The sequence below is a fragment of the Pleurodeles waltl genome, chromosome 6 (genome assembly GCF_031143425.1).
Source record: "Pleurodeles waltl isolate 20211129_DDA chromosome 6, aPleWal1.hap1.20221129, whole genome shotgun sequence".
Taxonomy (NCBI): Eukaryota; Metazoa; Chordata; class Amphibia; order Caudata; family Salamandridae; genus Pleurodeles; species Pleurodeles waltl.
In genome coordinates, this window is record NC_090445.1 from 618546830 (window position 1) to 618569931 (window position 23102).

The 23102-nt window shown below is 40.3% G+C and overlaps 1 protein-coding gene across 5 annotated transcripts in view; it reads left to right on the top strand.

Moving 5' to 3' along the window:
• The window catches only part of PTPN7 (protein tyrosine phosphatase non-receptor type 7), a 294573-nt gene that overhangs the window by 170904 nt on the left and 100567 nt on the right, over positions 1–23102 (top strand). For all 5 annotated transcript variants that reach the window (XM_069238936.1, XM_069238938.1, XM_069238937.1 and 2 more), the window contains 2 exons: positions 11015–11091; positions 22265–22402. In XM_069238936.1, the coding sequence (XP_069095037.1) occupies positions 11015–11091; positions 22265–22402 (215 nt within the window). The remainder of the gene's footprint in view (positions 1–11014; positions 11092–22264; positions 22403–23102) is intronic.

Genomic DNA, 23102 nt, shown 5'->3' on the forward strand with positions numbered 1-23102 from the left:
TTGAATCATACTTAGATATAATACCCGACTTACTAGGTAAAGGACTATATGCTAGATGTCGTTTTGGGACATTGCCATTGAAGACCTTGATGAGTAGATGGGGACCAAATGCCACTTCTGATATTTGCCCCGCGTGTGGTATTACCCCGGAAACAGTCGAACATTTTATGTTTTTTTGCCCTGTATATTCATCACCCAGGTATAAATGGATCCGCAAAATTTGCCGGGAAATGAAGATAAGGAAATGAGTTTTAGCCTTGAGGCTTTTAAAAAGCCATTGCTCCAATGTTTTAATTTATGCTGTTAGCAAGTTTTTAGTGGCAGCATGGCACATACGTAATTTTTATGTAAACAATGATTTTTAATGGGATTTACAGATTGGGCAATTGGGGTTCTATTATTGTTAGATATTGGTTTTTAGGATGGAATTGTACTATCTTATTTATGATTATATTTATTGTTGTATTGCTTTGATGGTCTGTTGATCGAATAAAGCTTGTGTTGACTGACCTCCAACAAAGTACTCTTGCTTTTTTGGTCTCCTTAGAGCCTGTTGATTTTCTTCTTCTGTCACTTACAACACTTGATTCTGTCTCCTCAGCAACTATTGCCAGTAGGCATTCACCTGACACACTAGATCTCAATTTTCTCCATAGTTTCTTGGCCATTCAGCATTGTAAGGGAGTCCTGCTGATCCCGTGCTTGTCCCTTCAATCAGATCCTTGACTTGTTCTGGTGTTGTCTTACCTGTTATCTCAGATTGAGATCTTGTTTCTTCTTCTTCTTCACCAGAAACATCAATGCCACTTTGTAAAATCACTGGAATCTAAAGTGGTGTGGCTGTTTGTGGTTCATTACCCTTTTCTCCTTTTTGCTGTGGTGCCTCTTGAGGTACCTCTCCTTGCAGTTGTGCTTCTTGCAGTGGTACTGTTACCAGTGCTCTTGGATATGGATAAAGGAACACTATTTCTTCAAATATATTTCTGGCACTCTGAGTGTGCAATGCGTGCACCCAGTTTGGTACTCTGGCACATTTAACTGCAGTGGTAGTAATGAAGGCCTTTCCATCCCAGCTCCAAACAAGACTTCCTTACATGTGTGCTGGCCAACATCCAATCGTCAAGCTGAGGGCGGTGCACTACACTTGATGTGAATTTTCAGTGACCGCTTCAACCTGTCAAAAAACAGAACATCACATCAGCCAATCCTTTGCAGTAATTGAATATCATGTCATCTGTGATGTTCACAAGTGCATTTGTAGGTACAGCAGGCAGCCTCATTGTACACCTCTTAATATTTCATGCAGAGGTGAATCAGTTCTCTGGTCGGGGGTACTTCAGATGCTCATCAACATCACAGGCAAAGCATCGTGCCATTTCAATGAAGTGGATCCACAGACTTTCTCCAACCGGGATTTTAAGGTTTGTAAAGCTGCTCAGCAATTCCAAAAGCTTCTGGACAGTAACTGCAGTGTATCTTGTAATGCTGCACATAACATCCTGAGGACTTCACTGTTGTAATGAGTCCTGGGATTTGACTCCAGAGAAGCTGTAACCCAAACCTAGCTATAAGTCCAGACAACAGCAATTAAGCTACAGGGGTCTATCATTTTTTAAGGTTGGGTAAGATCCCACCTATTGACAGGAAATGCACACTATTACCAGGTCATATCTCAGCCCATTGCAGACATCTCAATAAAGTACATTTGAATTTTGTTGAATGGACCACCTGATCTTCCTACATGACTTAATGTCACTGGTGTTCTTTTACCCACGTTCATCTGTTGACATGTCAAAGAACAATAGCACAATTCTTCTGCAAGCATCCTGAATCTGGGGTTAAACCAATTTTACCTGAATAATCTCATGATTGTATCTCTCCCTAAATATGTTGGACCATGGAAAGTTCATGTCATGGGAAACAACAAACTGTCTGACAACACTGGCCTACCATCAGCTGAAATCCAAATGTCTTTTGTGTTTTTTCAATATCCTGCTCTGATCCAAACCTGTGGTTCTGCCTCTGAAACATCTTCCTGCATTCTCTTGAGCTCTTCCCACAAATCAGCAATTGACAACAACATCAAAAAGCTGTGTCATCTTCAGATTTATTTGTGTATGTCACGCTAAATATTCAGGCCAGAAGTGCACAATATAGTGTAACTTCAGTTTCCAACTGTTACATATTCATTGTCACGTTTGTGAGCTGCTCATTTACACAACTTCAACATTGGTAGGCATCTGCAGTGCATCTAGCAGTCTCCTTACATGTTCCCTCTTACATATGGGAGTAGCAGATGAGGTCATGAAACCTCTCTGTGACCATAACAGTCCAAAATCATTGACCAAACCAAAACCATACTGACTGTCTGTAAGTATAGTTACAGTCAATTGGGTTGATATAGCGCAAGCTCTGGTAAAGCCTATCATTTATGCAACTTGTGCAGAAGTAACACCTTGAAGAAATGAATCTTCCATCTTGGACTGCACTAACAGTGTAAGCTGCTCTCAAGGCACCTTCATTGTTTCTCAGACATGAGCCATCCACAAAGATTACATAATCATGCTCAATTTAAGGTTCATCTTTGGCTTGGTGCATAAATCTGTGACACCTAGACAATCATGTCCAACCTCCCCATCATCAATGTTATTCTCAGGGAGGGATAGCAGTGTTGATGGATTCAATGTCTGACATCTTTTAAGGATAATATTTTCTGCAGCAAGTACCTGCTGCTCATACTTTGTAAGTGTGATATTTCTCATGTATTGTGTTTTTGTTCTGTTAAGCAGAATTTCCACAGAATGAGGAACTATCACAGTTAAAGGATGTCCCGTCACTTTCTTTTCACATTTCTCAATACCCAACACTGTGACTGCTTTAAGGCAGCTACGGGGTGAAGGATGGTTAAAATATAAGCCACAGGTCTTCAAGAATCTCCCTGCATCTGAGTAAGCAATGAAGGAGAACACTCTCACTTCACCTCTCACTGCAATCAGGCATTCCTAGGCTGGAGCATGACAGAGACTTTCTGTCAGCTCTATGGAAGATTTATCAATCACTCGTTGTCCCATGGAAGCGGCTGAGACACCTCTTTATGGGCCAACCTCAGTAGAGACTTAGCCATTAGGGAAAAATGTGGTATTCACTGTGTACAGTAGCCAACCATTCCCAGAAATATTCTGACTTCTGTCTGGGTTCTGGGTGGATTTATTGTAAAAATGGTTTCAACTCTTGTGACATTTTTCTCGTTTTTTGTCTGAATGACAGCTTTCTCATTCTTTTCTCAATTATGTCCCAAGTACTGGACGTCTCTTTGACAGTATTACAGTTTGCTTGGGGGACACTTTATGTGAGCCAAATAGTTTGACAATGCAATGGTATCCTGTTTACAAGCTTCTCAAGTGCTTGATGCCACAGGTAATTCATTAATGTTCTGCGCAAGAACTGAATTACAGGGCATCTGCAGAGATTCATGTTGTTTATTTAGAATCTAGTTAAAAATGGAAGGACTTTCAGTATACCCTTATGGAACTCAGCACCATGCCAAACTAGTTCTTGGAACACAAAGGAGAACAAGAATTGATTTTCCTCAAGCAATGGTATAGAGAAGAAGGTCAGGCACAAGTCAACAAAAGTAAACTATTTTGCAGGGTACAGAATATGAAAAAGAACGGTGGCTGGATTCCATACCACAGACCAACATGAACAACAATGATGTTAATCTTGTGGAGATCTTGAATAATCCAAAAAATCCTAGATTTACCATTAGGCTTCTAATGATCGGAGAGTTGCAGGGACTTCCAATGATTTCTCTAATGATGTCTTTCCTCAATTCAATAATTGGTGGTATTCCCGCTACTGTCTCTGGGTCAAATTATATGGTAGCAGTCTCATAAAAATGACATTAGGCCTCACTGTAATTCAGACTGGTTCTAAATCTTTCATTAGTTTGCTGTCCTTTCCTGCTAAGTTTCCACACTTCTGAGTTCACAGTATCTCAGCATCATCTGCTGTACAAAAACTGTGAAATTTAAGTTGCCCAACAAATCTCTCCCTAACAGGGTTACAGGGCTTCAATGGCAAACACAAATTGATGACTTTCCTCAATAGAACTTATTTTCACATAGACCTTTTCTGAAGCCGGGTTGTTTTGTTTCTTTGCAAATCCTACAACTTGGATCTTCTTTGCCAGGAGGGGTAGTTTTGGGAGTTCGTCTGTGGAATGGGTAGCACTAGTGTCAATTAAAAATGACACTTGGTGGCCATTAACCTCTCTTTCTGCAAATGGTCCAGTCTGGTCTACCTCTAAGACTGAGCCAGGCACACAATCTTCCTTCCGTCTCAGGCATTGTCATTGCGGATTATCCGACCCAAAGCTCCTGCTGTTGAACACTGGTAACTGTTGAAATGGATTCTGATTCTGAAATGAATTTGAATTTGCTCTGGGCATCTGGTTTAAGTACATTAAATCTGGGGTTTCCCAAGTTCTGTGGGACCATTGGGGCTTGTGGAACCTGCATCATTGGAACATGTGTTTGCATTGGCATTTGCTGAACGGGTAGATTCTGTATTTGCATTTGATTTCCTCCTTGCACTTGATTATTACCACTCATTCTCTCTGGATTGAGCCTACATTCCCTATTCTAATTGCCACGTTTGTTACAAAAATGCAAAGGAGTAATTTTCTTCAATGTTGCAACATATACACCAGAATTTGGATCAACCAGAACTCCCTGACTTCTACCCTGTGGAACCATCATACCTCCTTGAACACCTTGAACACCAGTTTGAAATCCAACACTCTGCATCCCACCAGACTTACCTGCAAATAATTGATTCTGAAAACCTTTCTGTCCCAATTTGGTTTGCACCATCTTCTGCTACATTTTCTGTTCATCACTACAATATTTCCCATAAATCAGGATATGATCCAACGGTTTTGTCTGACACCAAAGCATATACATATCTCTGGACTTAACCCAAAAACAAATTTTGACACAAAGAATCCTGTACCACTTTTGTCAGGATGTTCCTGCCCACTCTGTTGCTGAAATATCTACAACCATCGCTTATGATAGTCATGCACCAACTGTTCTGGCTCTTGTGATGTTTTTTTTTAATCTTCATTCAATCAATATCTTCTAGAGGAGCTTTGTCTTTCAGGAAGGTAATCACCTCATTGTATTTATTCATTATCATAGGAGATGGTGCATTGGAGGGGGCATCTCTTGGTTGTTCTGTATTCGGCCACTGTACAGACATTTTACACTCAGCCCACAAATCACTTGGCACAACAATATCAAAGAATGTATTCAAATCAAGCTACAGCACTTTTTCACAACTGGAAATTTATTTGTAAAAGCGGTAAGAACTCCTCTACTCCAAGGTACATAGAAATACCCTTCACCTGGTATCTTTCTTAATCGATAAGCTTAAGCTTCTTCCTCATCTGGGGGACCTGGTGGTGGCTTGCCATTTGTTTCAGCCACATATGTCTGTTTCTTTTTCTTTTCATGTTTCTTTGCCCCATTTGCTTTCTATTTTCTCAAAGTCAATCTATTTGTGAACTAATTCAGTAATGTGTAAACACATTAGTGAAGAACGCATTGTCTAACTGGCATCTAGTTTCAGTCTGAATAATTTCTGTAATGGGAAACTTTTTGAAAGATCAACTTCATATTTGCAAGCCAATTCAGTTAGCATATCATGTGTAGTTGCCGCATGCCTTGTATTTTCTTTGCACAAATGAACTAGCTCTTTTTCTTGGTATTTGTGAAATTACTCAAGATCTAGACATCCCCTAATTATGTCTCCGCTCATTTTCGGTCTCTTGTATAACGACAACCCGATTTTCTGTAATGACCATCTTTTTACTTTCTGCAGTATCTTCAAACCATGGGGTTAAAATCCCATCTTCAAATACATTTGTCACACCTTGTGCTACTGGTGATGTAAAGACAATCCTTCTCCCATTCCTCAATGACTGACAAGTTTGTGGTTGTGTCCAAGCAACAATTTGTGAATTCTACGATGTCGGGATAAACTCTGTTGCAGGTACCTCTCCAAGAGCTCCTTGAGCTACAGCATTTGGGGCAGTGTAGTTGCTGTGCGAATCTCTAATTGCTGTGCTGTTAGAACTCTATTTACAGGTGCTTGTACAGTCACAATAGAAGCAGTATTTCTGGAAGGTATCACTGCAGGAATATTCTCAACTCGAGTAAGCACATCATTTGGTATAGCAGGGTGTACAATAGGCTGTGTTTTCTAGAATGGTCTTTCAATTGGAAACACATTCAGGTCAACAGTGGGCGTAGTCACTGTCACATTAGATGTAGCAGTAATTTCAGTAGCGGGGACACATAAGGTTGTGGATGCATAACAATACATCAAAAAATCTCACCCCCAGAATCATTTTCGGAGTCTAATTTCCTTTCATCTTTTTTATTCTGAAATCTCCCCTGCTTTAGTTTTTTTCTGATTCTCAGATTTGTAAGTAGTAATTTCTGGGAACAATCTAGTTCCCTCAACTATAGTTTTCCTCCATCTCTGAAGTTGCTCATCCCATGTAGCATGTGTCTATTTACACACTGCTCTCTTAGCATGCACTGATATCTTTCCTTCACATTAATATGTGCAGTTTTTTCCAAGCATTTGTGCTTCACGATTTGTAGGTCTAGGAGGTGGCTTCATTTCAGATAGCTTTTCCCCTCAATCTAATTTTTCTTGTTTCAAATGTACCATATCTTGGAATACTCAATAGACCGTCATCATCAGTGATTTTGCACCGTTGACGAAGCTACAAATGTGTATGTAACTTATATTTGTTGGCCATGTAACCATATAAAGGGCTAGTGTGCACCTGGAAGGTGCCTCTTCACCTTCTTGTATCGAAATTGTCACATTTCCTCTTACCAAACCTTTAAGAGTTTTAAGACACTCCATGATTTCGAATCAATCAACAATATCGCAAACAACACACTTCACATCACCCATGTTTTTAATCTGTTTTGCATATAAAAAAAAATGTGTAAGCCCATCTCCCAATCACAGTGCAGCACTGCACACAGAATACCCAATCACTGAGCACCATTTCACACAAACTGACAAATTCCAGTGTGGCACAAAATGACTCAACTCCTTGCTCCTTACAGCTGCTTCACTCGTTACACAATTCTACAACTTCTATCTGAAAACAGAATAAACAATCTGGGCCTCATTACGATTTCAGTGGACGCAAAAGCCTGTCTGCCTAAATTCCAATGGGGGGGGTTGCCGCCATTGTGGCAGCCTCCCCACCGGCCCATTATGAGTTTCCAGCTGGGTCAGCAGGCGGAACCTCAGTTTCCACCCACTGGCCTAGTGGGAAACGGCCTACAGCATTGTCTCCAGCTCGTAGTAGAGCAGGAGGCAAGGCTGTAGTGCGTAGGGTGCACCGGCAACCATCGCAATGTTCACTGTCTGAAAAGCAGACAGTGAACATGGTGACGGTGCAGGCCGGTGGGCCCCCTGCATCCATTCTCCATAAGCCTTTTCATGGCTACCACCATGAAATCTCTGACGTAGAATGAAGTAATAATCCCCAGGGCAGGGCTGCTTGCAGCACTGCCCTGATGAATTAGGACCGCCATGACAGCCACACCACCGGGACAACTAATCCTGGTGGTGCTGGCGGGCCAACCGTGGTAAGACTGCTGTGGTCGTAATATGGCACTCGGACCGCTGCCTCTGGCTTTTTTACATTTCAAAAAGATTTTTCAGACACACAAGTGAAAGTTCAACCACTTTGAAATCACCTTAATCAATGATACTCACACCTCCAATTCTGCAACCGCCTTCAAAATCGCAGTCCAGAAATCTTCAAAATTTGGGCTTAGCGCTATGGGAAATTGGCTTCTCTCTGAAGCAGGGCAATCAAGCATAACTCATCTTTCTCGTAATGTAAACTGTCCTCTGCTTCCAAAATGCTCACGTGTAGATCTCAGTTAAATTATCGGTTTATGAGGAAGGTTACCAATTCATCGAGGGAGACATTTTACTGTTAATTCTCCATCAGGTCTCTGTATCTTTGAAGTGAGAATTAATAAGGAGCTATAAATCACATTAAAATGGCATCACAATTCAATTTCTATTCTACCTTTAGTCAATACTGAGAGTTTGGTATAAGTTCAAAAGCTTTAATAATCAAATCTTTAGTAGCTCATCTTTATTTGAATCAGTATATACGTTCATCAAAATCAGTCATTAGTTTGTCAATAATCAATATATAAATTAAATGCATTAAGTGCATTCCATAAAGAAAAGAATGAGGGCAAAAGGTGCCAGCTAGAAAAACAGAAAGAATTTCAAATGTAAAGAGTTAAATCATAAGCGTTGATCTTCAGCATCAAAAACAGCTAAGTGACCACTAATCAAAAAGCCGAACTCATAAAGAGAGATTCAAGAAACTCAGTAGAGTCTCAGCGTAACAGGGCACTGGGGTATAATGACATGGAAAGAATAAGTGGATGATAGGCTAGCCTAGGAACCTGTACAGTTATAACCATCACTTATTTTCAAAGTAACAGTTTGTGGTGTCTTCTTTCTCCAAGTGACCAATCAGCTTTCGATGCGCTCATGGGAATAGGATCACTCCTTGTCTTCTCAGCAGGAACAAAATGCTTTAGATGGCAACATCCATGACCACAGTCGCTTCTTATCAACTAAATATTTGTATTGTTTTGTTGCATGATTGTCTACTACAATGTTTGCATTTAAACACATTTTTTTTTATTAAAGCCTACACGTTAATTCTGCACAATATTACTAGAGATGCACTATTTTGTCATTTTCAGAAAAACCGCACCAACAACATGATGACTTGTATTATCTTTTTTGTAACAATGTTGGGAATGTACAGATCACTCAGAGGAGGATATTATTTTAAATGCATTATGATAGGTCAGGTAGTCCTCAGTGTGGTCCAATGTCAGATAGAGAAGGTTCCATAAATCTTATGCAAGGGCAAAGTAGAATGAGTATCAAAAGAATGAAAACTATTGTGACACAATGATCTTATTGAGTCACAAAACATTTAGATGGTGAACAAAAGTAGATCTCAGGATGAGAGAGTTAGTCTAGCATTAAAGGCAAGGACCTTGAAAGATAGGTTCACTATTGCAGTTGGTCCTGTGGGCCTTTCTAAGAAAATTAAGATGACTTCTGTGATGAACTGGGATACACCTAAATCTAACCAAACATTGGAAAATATACACTTGCCTGTTTGTCTAAATTTTTGATAAAATGGGTAGGATAGTTTGAATACTTGTGGAGGTCACGGTAAGCTCAGTTATATTATTTGGACAATACTTAACAAATGCTGAAACCACATTTGTCTTTACAACGATGGAAGAAAGATTAAAAACATGATAATATTTAATTGGTGATCAGAAGGACCGGTGCAAACTTCATTTAGGCGGTGCAGATTAGAAGGGCTCTAACAAAATGCACAAGAGTCAAAGGGTTGCAGGAGCATGTTAAAATCAACGTCCAAAATGAGAAATCAAGCAGATGAGTGTGGTTGAGTGAGCATCAAAATGGAATTGATGATCCAGGGTACAGTGAGTACTAGGTGTAAGTGAGCATAGAAAATATTATTTGAAGCATAGCAAAAGAGAGGGAAAAAGGCCTACTTCTTTCAATGGTATTTTCAACTTTTAATCATACCCGCTATATCCAGCCTCTTTCATTTTCTAATCTAGAAGCAGTATTTGGTATATTTGACTATAGGTTGATGGTTGTCTGTAGCACCACCTGTCACTTCTTTGAAACTGCTACTATGTGAAGCATTCTGATACCCACTGAGTCTTGTTCACACTGTATTAAAATGATATACTCCATAATAATAAAACAAAAACATACTTAATAATAATTATTTAATAAATCATTAATTTAATTAATAATAATAATCAATTATCAATTGCATTCTAAATAACTAAATGAGGCATTAGAGAGGTTGACAAAGTATGGTACAAAAAGACGCAATCTGGAAGAAAATAAATCAGCCTCTCTCCCTGTTTTATAAACAACCCTATGTTTGCGGGGTCTTAAAATTTAAGACCAGACTAGAATTTTCATCATCATTTCAAGCCTTCCCAAAGTTGGAGCTTTTGCTCTAATGCTGGGATGCAGCACCCTCTAGAGGCTGGTTATATGTTTGTATTGTATGTGGCCTGAAACTGTGTAAAGAAGATACATGAAGGGTACCACCCTCCAGCGCCTAGATTTATGGTTGCTTTCCAAGTCGCCTAAAAGTGGTGCCCTGTACGTGCTGTTTTTATGGTTGCATTTCATAATGTAATGAGAGAGTATTTAAAAAGCACACATACATGTCATGTTTATTTTAAAATGCATAATTGATATAATAATGTTGGCAGTGATTACTGAGCAAGTGTGATCTGCTTTATTGATATTAATAATTGCATTTACACCTAACTATTATTGATTATTGCTTTTACGCACAAAATGATGGTGTTTTTAACATGGGAGTTGAGGATTGGGAGCTTTACTGCATTCCTGTTGTACCCAAACACAGTTGTATTGGCCACTGCAAAGAAATCAGAGCCCGATATGTTAGGCTCAAGTATGAACCAAAATGCTAGTCAATGGCGGCCATGCTGAGTGCAGTGTTGAGAATTTTGCATTTGTCACTTCTCACCATGAGGAGTACTTTATGCCACCAATATTTTTATACAATGAATGTGGTAATTCTGGACCTACTAAAGTGCCCAGTACGTGCTCTGTGTGTTCAGACACATATCATATATATATATCATATATATACACAAAATTAAAAAAGAGGTTTGAGTGATCTCACATAAAAATTCTCTCCTGAAGCAAATTGTTCTTATGCACTGAAAAGTCAAACATATATTAAATACCTGATCACACTCAGAACAACTCCCCTGCAAACAGAGCTATGCTGGAGTGTGTGGATCAACAAAATAAGAATTTGAAAGTTTTTCTTCATCTCTTTAAGATCCTCAAACCTGTGTCTGCCTCAGGAGAGCTGACTCTCAAGACGAGAACAGCTATATCAATGCGAATTACATCAAGGTAAGTCACGTACCCTTGCCGAAACAATGTTGAGCATAGTGTGAACAGTAGTGCTTAGTATCTGGTTCTATGCAGTAAAATATATGTTTGAATAATAATTGTGTAAAATAAAAGTTGGATTTCTTGATATTCAAATTTAGATTTTCAACGTCCCATCTAGTGAAAAACCTGGGACTTTACCAAGAACCTCTGTGTTGGCTTGCTCAGTGCAGGGCTGAGTGACTGTTTACTCTGCTTAATTCAGAATTTCTCAAGACTAGACCATGATTTAAGGCAGCGCAGCATGAAAACAGAAAGGGGCAACCTCTGCTTACTCCTTCATAGCAGTGCTCACTGAAAATCATTCACCACCTCAGAGATATTCTGAGTTAAATGTAGGTGCTTCTAACAATACAAATGCATATCCTCGCTGCTGTGTTCCATCACAGACAGGGACAGGGTGCTCAAATGCACTAACAAAATGTTCTTTTAAAAAGAGGGTCTATCTTTCACCGGAAGCAAACTATCCTCAGTTTTGAGTTGCGGAAGGAACGTCTGCCACGAGGAGGAACAGTGTGTTACTGTGCTCACCTTCAGGTGACTCCGTTGGGGCTCTCTAGGAGTGCACTGATTGTATGCCACCTTCTATGGTGCACACAATCTATACGCCTCCTGATTACCTCTTTCCCATTGTGTTCATGTAAGTAATGGTATAGTAATTATATTTGAATAACACACGTATACTAGAGAATGATGGCATTTTAGAGAACAGCAACATAACCAGTGACAGACAATCTGAAACGTAGTACAAAATGTTATTGATTAAAAAAACGGATTTGTTTCTGGAAGGCTATAAGACAGGATAAGGCTCAAAGGGTCTGATTTAGATATTGGAGGATAGGTTAATCCTTCACAACGAGGATGGATATCCCATCTGCCAAAATCTAAATTCCATAGGAAATAATGGGATTTAGATTTCGGTGGACGGGTTATCTGCCACCGTTGTCACAGAGTAACTCATCCAGCAATAAATAAATAAATCCAGGATTTGTGAAGCACAGCAAATCACCCATGAGACTGAAGGGACTGAATTGTAGGCACAGGGAGATTACGTGATTTGCCCAAAATCACAGGATGATGAGCCGATGCCAAGGATTGAACCTGGTTCCTCCAGCTTTGACGACAGCAGCGCTGGACATAGCACCACACGCCGCCAATATCTAAACCAGGCCCAAAGTTCTTTATGTGGCAATCGCTGTCAAGAAGGCTGTGTCACACGACCATCTTTTTTAGTCTTTGGCCACAAGGGAATAATAACCTATTTGGGAGCATAGAGTTAGAATATGTTTGCCAGGAAATAGGGCGAAAAATTGTGAATTACTGTGTGTATTATTAATAGGACTCTAAAAACAAGCCATTTTTATTGGCAGCTGGTGGATATTTCAAAGGACAGGGGTAATATGACCTCTATGCCTACTGCTGTAATACAATGTGGGCTCAATGGCAAAGGGTTCCCACATAACAAGCGGTGACGCCCACACGAAAATGAGGGAACACACCTTGTGAATACTCAAGCACGTCTTGCAGTGGCAATATCCATATTACAGAAAGGGGCAACATAGGCACCTGTTGCCTCCTTCTTTAATACAAACGTATTCCGATCGGGGCAAGTAACAGGTGCTATGCTTTTTGCACCCACATGGAACATTGTATAATATACCCTCTAAAGTATATTCCAGACAGAAAGTTTGGTGTAAAACAGAACAAAATGCCATACATAACAAAACTGTTAAGATATTTGGAACTGTGGCCACATTTGGATATGCCAATGGCAATTAAATAACAAATATGAATTCAATTTTCACACTAATTTTAGCAACTCTCCTTTGAATAGGATTTTGAAGGATTATAAAGGTTGGGTGATTTAAATAGAAACAACTATCTGAAAACATATTTCCAGGCTTTAATTGTAAATACTATTTTATGATGTAATCTACTAAACAGAAATTGACCTTGGTTGGAGATTCTAAAAGATTGGTCTAATGGTCATGAGGGCAGTGTACCAAATTCTCGGTATTTGTATTTTACTGATTAAGTTGAGGAGTCTGTACCTTTCACTACTTGTAGGGATGAAGGTCTCTAATAGTCACCTTTCTGTAGTTGGGACATGAAATTATTTGAGCGTTTCACAGGAATTAACAACAGCATTAGCCTGGCCAGCTGCTCTTCGCCAGACATTTCATAAGCTTGACACCAAATCCCTGACACAGAATGTCCTTACAAACATTCTCTGTTCCCAGTTGCCATTCACTACACATACTTTCCCTGCATTTACACATTTCTCAGTTACATTTTCCCCTCACCTCACATGCCCATTGTTCATACATACACATATATCTCCCTTTCAGACAACATATACACTAATTATTTTTAAACCTCCACCCCAACTGAAATCCAAATCCCAAATTAAAAACAGAACTGAAAAAGAAATGATGGCAACAAAATTCTTTCAGGTACTTTGACACCTGTGTTTTCCAAACACATCTGCTCATCCCCTCTTGCTATGAACATTTGCTTCCTTGCCATTATTTGCTGTCTGCTCTCTATTCTCTGCTGAGCTTCACAATAGTTCCTCCAATTCACCACTCATGGCCACCAGTTCTCACTTCCTTGCCTCATTCCACTTTTATTTTTCTCATACAGTGTTACATTGGGAATATTTCAGTTTGCCTATTTCCCAAAATTATGACATTACCAACACCATACTTCACAACTACCAGTTATTGTGCTCCACCTGCAGTTCTAGTTAAACCAGTCCCTTCTCCAGTGTTGATCCATACTTTTGTTTATTGACATGAATGCACATGTTTGTGTTGAATTATCTTATACTGAGCGGACGGGATATCTGTCACCATTTTGACGGAGTAACCCGTCCGCCAACATCTAAATCAGGCCCTAAGTGTGTAATAGCATTCAAAGTTAGTGTAAGATTGGAGAAAATTGTAAGTTTTGTATTGTTGGTATATTATTTAGCTTGTATTGATTGTATATTCGTTCATGAGAGGCCAAACACAAATAAATACATATAAAAATTACTTGGATTTAGATTTGGATTTAGGATAAGGGATCAAAGTGCTACCAACTAGAAAAGAAGCCTCCCACAGAAGGAACAATTATAGAAGAGAGAAAACCACATTATCAATTTCTTATGGAAGGCCATGTCAGAGGTTAAACTGGCAATGTGGATAAGCATTGTGTTCCACAATTTAGCAGCAACAACCGAAAAGGTGCGGCCACTCTGTCTCACCTTCAGAAATCTAGAAATAATCACCTTGCTCAAAGAAGAGGATCTCAGCAGTCTTTTAGGCAAATACCATTAGACTGCTGACCTAAGGGAAAGCAGTCCCGGAAGGTACAGCGCCTGATGGACCATGCGTAGTGCTTTGAAAATCACTGCTTCCTTGCAGGTAGCCAGTGCAGAGAGTGCAAGTCCTCCCCCACTGACTGGCATTTGGGTATATTCAATGCCAAGTGGGAAGCCACGTTTTTAATAACTTGGAGTATATTGGGAGAGGATTTATTCATAATTCAGTAAAGTGCATTGCAGTAGTCAAGGCAAGAGATAATCAATTCAATGACTGCTGCAATTCTGTGCACGAAAGGAACAAGAGTAAGGATCTTTTTAAATATTTTAATGATGAAAAAACATGTGCTTGTGGTCCTATTGACATGAGTATCATAAGTGTGTTATCAAAGACGACTCCTAGGTTTTTAACAGAAGCAACTGGAGTAGGTAGGAGGCCACACTCTCTGACCGCCATAGCTCTGACCACACTGAGTGCTGAACCCCAAAGACCAGTACCTTTGTCTTCTTCAATTTCAGATTGTTTTCCTGTGTCCAGATCCCAATGTCCAACATACAGAGTTTGAATTTCTCTGTTACTGATGTTATTTTGCCAGACATTGAGACAATAATCTGGATGTCATCTGCATATGACAGGACCTGGAAACCAAATGACCGCACCAGAGTTGCCAGTGGGGCCACATACAGATTAAACAACGTCGGGCTGAGCGAGGAACCCTGCGGCTCCGCACGAGGGAGCCGAAAGGGTTCTGCCCTGAAGTTACCACAGCTGACAATCTTGGTTCTGTTAGCGAGAAAAGACCCCAGTAAACCCAGCACAGTATCTCTTACCCCCACCCGTGCAATCTTTGCACAAGAGGGGGACACCGTTTTAAATGCTGCTGACCGATCCAACATAATCAGGACGGCAATGCAACCCTGGTCCACCTAGCAGCTAATGTAGTCTGCTGCAATGACTAAAGCTGATTTGGTACTGTGACTGCTACAGAAACCTTTATGTGAGGGTCCAAAAGGTCCTGCGTAAAAAAAACCCAGCCATGGTCTGATCATTGTATTTTTCAAAGATTTTCATGGTGCAAACAAAAATGAAATTGGGCCCAGGTTTTTTAAATTGTCTCGCTCCCCATTCGACTTCTTTTTAATTACCTTTTTCCAGATTTGGGGAAAGACTCCTGTGCAGATTATCCGGTTATAGACACTTTCCAAAAAGTAGTATCAAGCCAAGAACCAGATGTAAAACTCTGGGGAGATAGGAGTTCTCTGGAAAGTCTGATGTCAGATGCATAAATAGAGTTTTAATTTGCCTACAGGATATGGGGGGAAAGGTGGACAGAGTAGTAATGGGCTCTTTAACTGTGAAAGCCTCCATGTCTTCTCCAAGAGAGAAACTGTCCTCATTAACCTTAAAATCAGATAATATGTTCAAGATTTCTTTCTTTAAAATAATCTGCAACCGTATTACAAAAGCTTTTGAGTTCTCTAAAGATTGCTGAGCTGAAAGGAGGAGGTTATAAAGCTCTTTCACAACTTTAATAAGTTTATTGGAGGTTTTGCTAGCAGCACATAGTTTGCAGGGTAAAATATAGAGATTTAGCATCAAAATTGGAGCGTTTATATTTCACCATTAGCTCTTTGTGTTTAATTTCTCTCTTGCAATGGCAGCGTGCCTCCACCTATGTTCCTGTCTATATCATTTACACAAGGAGTATAGGGTGTGTTGAGGGGACCAGTGGCAAAAGAGCTTGCCCTTAATTCTAGGATCCCAGAACTTGAGACTTGGTTGTGTTTTAAGGGTAACTGTGAAGAGGAAAGGAAAGTTTCCTTTACGGACTAGGTGGTCTCATACACATTATAGTGTCTTGCTTCGTCATATGACCACCTAGCCCCACCCAGGTAGGACAGTGCCACATGGGCGGACTCAACCTCCAAGTTATAAGAACTAGGGGGGGTGCTGAAATTAGAGATATCTGGATAAACAAGAGATCCAGTGGTGGTAGGGAAAATATAAAAATACGTAATCAGTCACCTGTGTAATGGCACACCTTTAATCGTGGTGACTGCTGGTATGGATAAAAGAAGTGATGGGACACCTATTGGGAATGATGACTCGAAGGGTCACCTAATTAATTATTGATGCATGGCCAACATGTTTCTGCCCGCTTCTGAGAGCCAAAGGAGGTCTGGGTGCATTCGTCAGGGCCTAGGATCTGTAAATATCTGTATCAATTTATTATTCAGATAAGGGGGATTACCTCCTACAAAGGTGCTCTAGTGAGGAGAAGAAAGGATCCCTAACTGTGGGCAGCTTGACCACGGCAGTCTGATTCCTAGAAGGCTATTTGCCCCTGGTCTATGGGAGGGGTCCCCTCATAGTCACACATACACCAAAGGGAGGCGCCCGCCTTGAACACCTAATCCGATCCCCTTCCCAACCGCTGTCTATATCATTGCCATCATAGCTCCTTTAACTCATCTGAGGACAATGGTGCAGATGCCTTGGGTCTCATGGCCATCTTGAATTTAAGTGGGGCCACTTGTTCAAGATGCAGCGGATACCCAGGTGTTAAAATCCTAAGGCGAGGGAGTCTGAGCACTGTTCTTTGTCACCATTATTTCATCTAGGGCAGCTTCTAGATCTATTTGGGAGATTTTCCCCCCACTTATATAAGATACACACTTACCCTCTATCCTTACTTCTTCCATATGCGGTTTAAGGGTAAAAGTAACTGCAGGGTAGTGTGACCAGCTAAGCAGAAGGACATCCCCTGTCTCCATGATTGAATAAATCACAAAAATTCCATCAAGCGAGTGGGAAATGTAACCATTTGGGAGACCCGAAAATGATTCATCAATTCTAAAAATGTGAGGACGTCTTTACATTTCTGATCTTCCAATTGAAGATTAAAGTTGCCCAAAATTATAAAATCAGGTCTAGCAATCAAGGGTTTATGAGCTTGGTCCCAAGTCTCAATATACTGAGTATGAGAGCCAGGGGGATGTACATCAAAAGACCACAAAAGAGAAGCTTGATATTAGCTTTCAATCTAAACTATGCTATCTCACAGATATCCTGTGAGTCCGAGCTAATAGGCTGCAAGGTGCAGTTTAAAAAATAACTTTAAATGATTGTGAGTCTGTAAACCCCCCTCCTAACTCTACGAGAGGCATGATCTAGCCTGACAATTGTATACCACAGAGGGGATGGCTTCAACTAATTCTGGTCCAGAATCTTACATAGCCCAAGGTTTGGTTATGAATAAGCAGTCTAAATTGAGAGTCACAATCAGTTCTTGTATCTCAATGCTGTGTTTAACCGTAGACCCTGCTTTTAACAAGGTGGATGGAAGCTTTTCTCCTAAGTCAGGTCACATTTAGCCTTATGTATTCCCTTGCAGTTGTTGAAAGGCATTCCAGAATCCAAGGCTAGCTTTGGGTGCCATTTTCAAAAGAAACATTTATGAGTCAGGGTGTCAGTAGGGTTAACAATATTGCACACCTCTTTTCTCCCTTTAGTAAGCCAGTGCACTAAGTCAACCCCAGAGTAGGGAAATCACTTACCCTCAGATGTCAAACGGGCAGCATCCCTGGCCCCTGGTCCCTTCCGGGTGCAGACAAGTGCAGAGGGACTTGCATTTGATGTGTCTTTAGTGTGTCTGCTGTGAGTCCGCGCATAGGCCCAATTTTTATGTGCAATCGGACACATAACCTTCTCCTCTTCTCAACACATTCAAGATAGCTAGTGAGAGGGGAGAGAGAACCCCCTGCTACCAATGAGGCAAGTAAAAGGGGACAGAGAGGCAGCCTCTAACAGGCCTCACCAGAAATCACCAGTAAAGTACAGCAGTGCTTAAAACATGTAAGGATTAGCAGCAAAAACAGAATATCACAATTAAGAATCCTAAAAACCAAGTGCTGAAAAACACAAGTTAAAATAAACACTCAATAACAATTCCTTTTTAGCGTCCCCCAGGTAATGCAGAATAACAATCCTTAAAAGAGCACTAAAACAAATAAGCGGTCTAAATAAAGAGGGAGCTTCCTACGGAATTATAAGCCAAAAATCTACAATTATAAACCAAAAATCTCACTCTAGTTATCCACTCATTAATTGCTAACAAAAATGAACTCAGAATGAATGTATATATGCCTTATGAAGCAATCAAATAAAACATTAAAACAAACAATAAGTTACCCAAATAAAAACAGATAGAGTTTAGAATCTATTTACTATCCACAAAACACTTCTGAATATCCCTCAAATACCTCCTGATCTCTATGGCAATTGAGGCTGTTTCTCCAAAAGAATATTAAAATGCAAATACTTCAGTGATCTTATGACGATTTCTTACAGTTAATAATGAACATAAATGTACTTACCTTTCCTCCTCAAACATCACAGGTTAATAGTAGATATTTTCAACAATCCATGAACCAAATGACACTCTTGCACTTGCCAGATGGATCGCCCGCCTGCCGTTCCCCAGCGGTGGGTGCTGTTTTTTATTGTTTCATCCATGCTCACCTTTAAAAGCAGTCAATATAAACGAGGATTGAAGATATACATCAGACAAAACCGACTGATCTTTGTTCAAGGAGCAAGTGGGAGTGATGCATTTTTCCATCTCTTACCACCTCAACCACATATACATGTGTATGAGGCCATTGGCAGACACAGGGAAAGAGGAATGGAATATGAGAGCAAGCAGAGATACAGAACTCCATCATTCTGACTCATCATTTATCAATAAGATAAGATTGTAGTGGATATCTATAAAACAAAAAGATGTTTTAAGCAACTTCTTATGAGAGGTTCTATGCTTAAATTTAATAGTGAGTCGATATTCATTTGCAATATCTGTATGTGATTAAGACACAGAGCAGACAGGCAGGCCTATCTTAGAGGCAATGTCTAAAATATTTATGCAGTACCAAAACAGTAATAAAGAGAAATCACACCAAAATAAAAATCCCACACCAATTTTGTAAATTATGTGCATTTTAATAAATAAAATTACACCAAAAAGCTGAAAATCTGATAATGGGAACTTGACTTTTAAGGTTCAAAATAGCACCAAATAGTGTTAAGGGCTAACTGTGGTCATCTGGGTCATCTAGCCGCTGTTGAGTGGTACCTAGGCAGGAGTTCAGTCTGACCACAATGGAGTATGGGTGAATATAGAAACCAGGTTTGACCCGTTCTGCCTTTGGACTTAGGGCCAGATCTACGAAGCTGGAAGGATACGAAGAAGCAAATTACCACATTATTATTATCAATATCATCATTATAATCAGTGGCATTAGTAGCAGCAACAGCAGTACTTGTAGTAGCACCAGCAATGGTACTAGTATTCACAGTAGCTGTAATAGCATTAGCAGTAGTACCAGTAGTCTCTGTTGTAGTAGTAATAGCAGTAGCAGTAGTAGCACAATTGGTGGCAGCAGTAGTAATAGTTGTAGTACCAGCAGTAATAGTAGTAGTACTAGTATTAACTCCTAGAAGCACCAGTAGCAGCAGTACTCTCTGTAGCTGTAGTTCCTAGAAGCACCCGTAGCAGCAGTACTCTCTGTAGCTGTAGTTGGATCAGCCATAGCACTAGTATTCATGAAAGCAGTGATAGTAGAAGTAGCAGCATTAGTACTGGTGATAGCAGCATTAGATTTAGAAGTAATCATTCACAACCACATAGGTCAATGCACTGTTAGGCCTGTGCCCCCTTTCCACCTCCTTGGCTAGGTCTATGAGCAATGCTTTAGCTGTTTCCAGGACTGCCAGCCCTGCATTAAGTGTTGAAAAATTCACAGTTGTCTTATGCTGCACTTGTGTGTCCTGTTTCTTGAACCTAGTGTTTACACGAGGGGGTGTTTATGCTACTAGTGTAGGACCTCCTGTTATTTTCCACTGTGACAGATTTGGTATTATTTTCAAATTGTGACAATACTTAAGCTAAACCACCTGTTCCAATGCCCAAGAGGACTGTCTAGTGAGAGAGATTGGGCCTGATTTAGTTTTTTGCAGAGGGGAATACTTTGCCTCTGACATGACAGATATTCCATCCGCCGTATTACAGTCCCATTATATTCTATGGGGATCGTAATACAGCAGTCAGAATGTCTGTCAGATTTGTGATGGAGTATCCCCTCTACCAAGATCTCAATCAGGCCCTAAGTGTCTCTCTTAATTTCTCTCTCTCCCTCTCCCTTCCTTTCTCTCTCTCTCTCTCTCACACACACACACACTCTCCCTTCTTTATATCTCTCTCTTTCTCTCTGCCTCCATGTCTGTGGCAAATCCCAAACAAGTAACTGGTGCAACTGGCTCTTACATATGTTTGGTCATGTACGAACCATATAAACCCATAAATAAATAAATGTTAGTTTCTCCATAATATAGTTCTAAAACATAAGGACTCCACACCTCTTTAAATTTCTTAGGTGCGCTCCGATTGGAACATGGGATAGAGGCTTGATATTGCCTTCTTGTATAGATGCTGCCAGCCTCTCTGGATGCCGTCTCTGCACTTGGAGACGCAGTGAGGCCTCATGCCCTAGTGTCATCTGGTTGGAGACTGCAGTTGTGCAGAGAGTGGAAGGAGAAGGGTGGGATATTGGCACGCTGGCATGTTTATCAGCATCTTAGCAAACTGCGCAGGAATCTGTCATGGGCAGTGATTCACCAAAATCCAACGGTGGCTGAAGATTCATCACACACCATTTTTCTTCCAAAGACAACTCAGGGTTCATCCTCTATCCCACCAGAAGACCATCATCAACCTTCTGTTTGTTGCTGAGAAGCTAAAGATTATGGCAATGACTAGAAAATACCAATGCAAAGTTCAAGGACTGTAGGTAAACTTACACTGTTGTTAAGTTTACTATTTTTCCCCCCACAAATTACGAGTTTAATTTTACTAAATGTAATTTTACCACTGCAGAGAGTCCGCAGTGGGGGCGTAGAACTCTGCTCATAAAAAGATACAATAGGGCTATCTTTTTTATTTGCGGGCTCTCAAGAGTCGTACAGTTACTATTAGGAAAATTAAACTCGTAATTTATGAATGCCACAAAAATAGTAACTTACATAAAAGTGTAAGTTTACCTTTGTGTATCAGGCCCATTATGTTGTTGTTGCTGCTTTCATGATCTCTCAAATGAGAGCTATCAAAGGCAGTGCTTTGGAGCATCAAACTGCTAACCAGATCTAACAGTCCTTTCTCTGATTGCCCCTTATTTATCTCAGTGCACCCTGGCATATTGATTCACTCACTGACCTTTTGGGTATCACAATGGCCATTTGGGTAACATGGTGTGTTGCACACCAGCTTAGCAAACTAAGCCCACTGTCAGCGACTTAGTCTATTGTATTTTTAGGATCTACTTAACCTCTTTGGTGAGTGAGTGAAATAGTGAGTGAATAAATCATTACAGAAATGTATTTGTTGGATTTAGCGCTGAGTGTAGGTGGTATGCTCAAAGATCCATACTTGTTAGGCAGGCCTATAGTGGTCTAAGTGTTCTCCAAAAGCATTCCTTTTTCTCTGTATATTGTCATTGTTCTATTGCTGTTCATTGTTAGGCACTTGGATAGTCTATAAACGTCCAATATGGACAGTAAATAAGATATCCACTAGTACTAAATAAGAAATGCCTTGCATACTCAGAGATAATGTTTTGGCCACGGGCCAGCTCTGATTGGCCTGAGTAACCTGGATGACACGTACCTCTTGAGATTGTAGCTCAGTTGCATCTGTGTGGATCTCCACCTATGTCTCTGCCTCTTGTTATACCATCCATGATTTACTAACATGCAATTACTCGGGCTCTTTCTTCCAGGGCTATGAAGGACTGGAGAAGGTATTCATTGCAACTCAAGGACCCATGCTGAACACAGTGAACGATTTCTGGGAGATGGTTTGGCAAGAGGATGTTCCAGTCATCATCATGATCACAAAGCTGAAGGAAGGGAAGGAGGTAGGCTAAGACAGTAAAATCCCCCTTTACACTCTGGTTGCAGTTTCCAGAATGCTCTGCCTATAGGCAGTTCCTGGAACAAACCTCATTTGTTAGTCATTACATGCTTGACTCACTTGAAGAGAAAATAAGTCATAATCAGCATTGAATCCATTTTCCACCTCACTCTACACTTAAGTTGACTGTGAATATGTCAACATTTTATACTTTTCTGTCAAAACATCAGTAGCTTCCTATGTTCTCTCCTCCCTTGGGGGAGCGTATAGAGTTCCAGCTTGTAGGAGCCAGTGCATTTGAGTAGTTTCCATTATTGGTGTTTTTGTTCTATAATTACATTGGTCTGAAGTTTTGCAAATGGAAATCATGGACAGGGTTTTTGAGAAAAATAATTTGGTGGGTCATTCTGCCTGACTTAATCGAGACAGTAGTAGCCTAAATTACTCACATTCATTTACTGTGCAAGAAGCTTTTCAAAGTGAAGGTGGGATGAAGGTGCCTGAGGATCCTTATGTGAACTTGTGTTGAGGCTTGTGTGAGTGAGAAGTGAAGAGATTGCATAACCATTACTTGTTGTCTTCTGAAGTTTCGAATTATAGCTTATCGCCATTGTGTGTGTATGAATTCACTGCAAAATGAGACCACAGATGCAGAAGTATTCCGTGATCCGTGCAGTTGCTGTTTATTCAGGTTACTCAGCTGG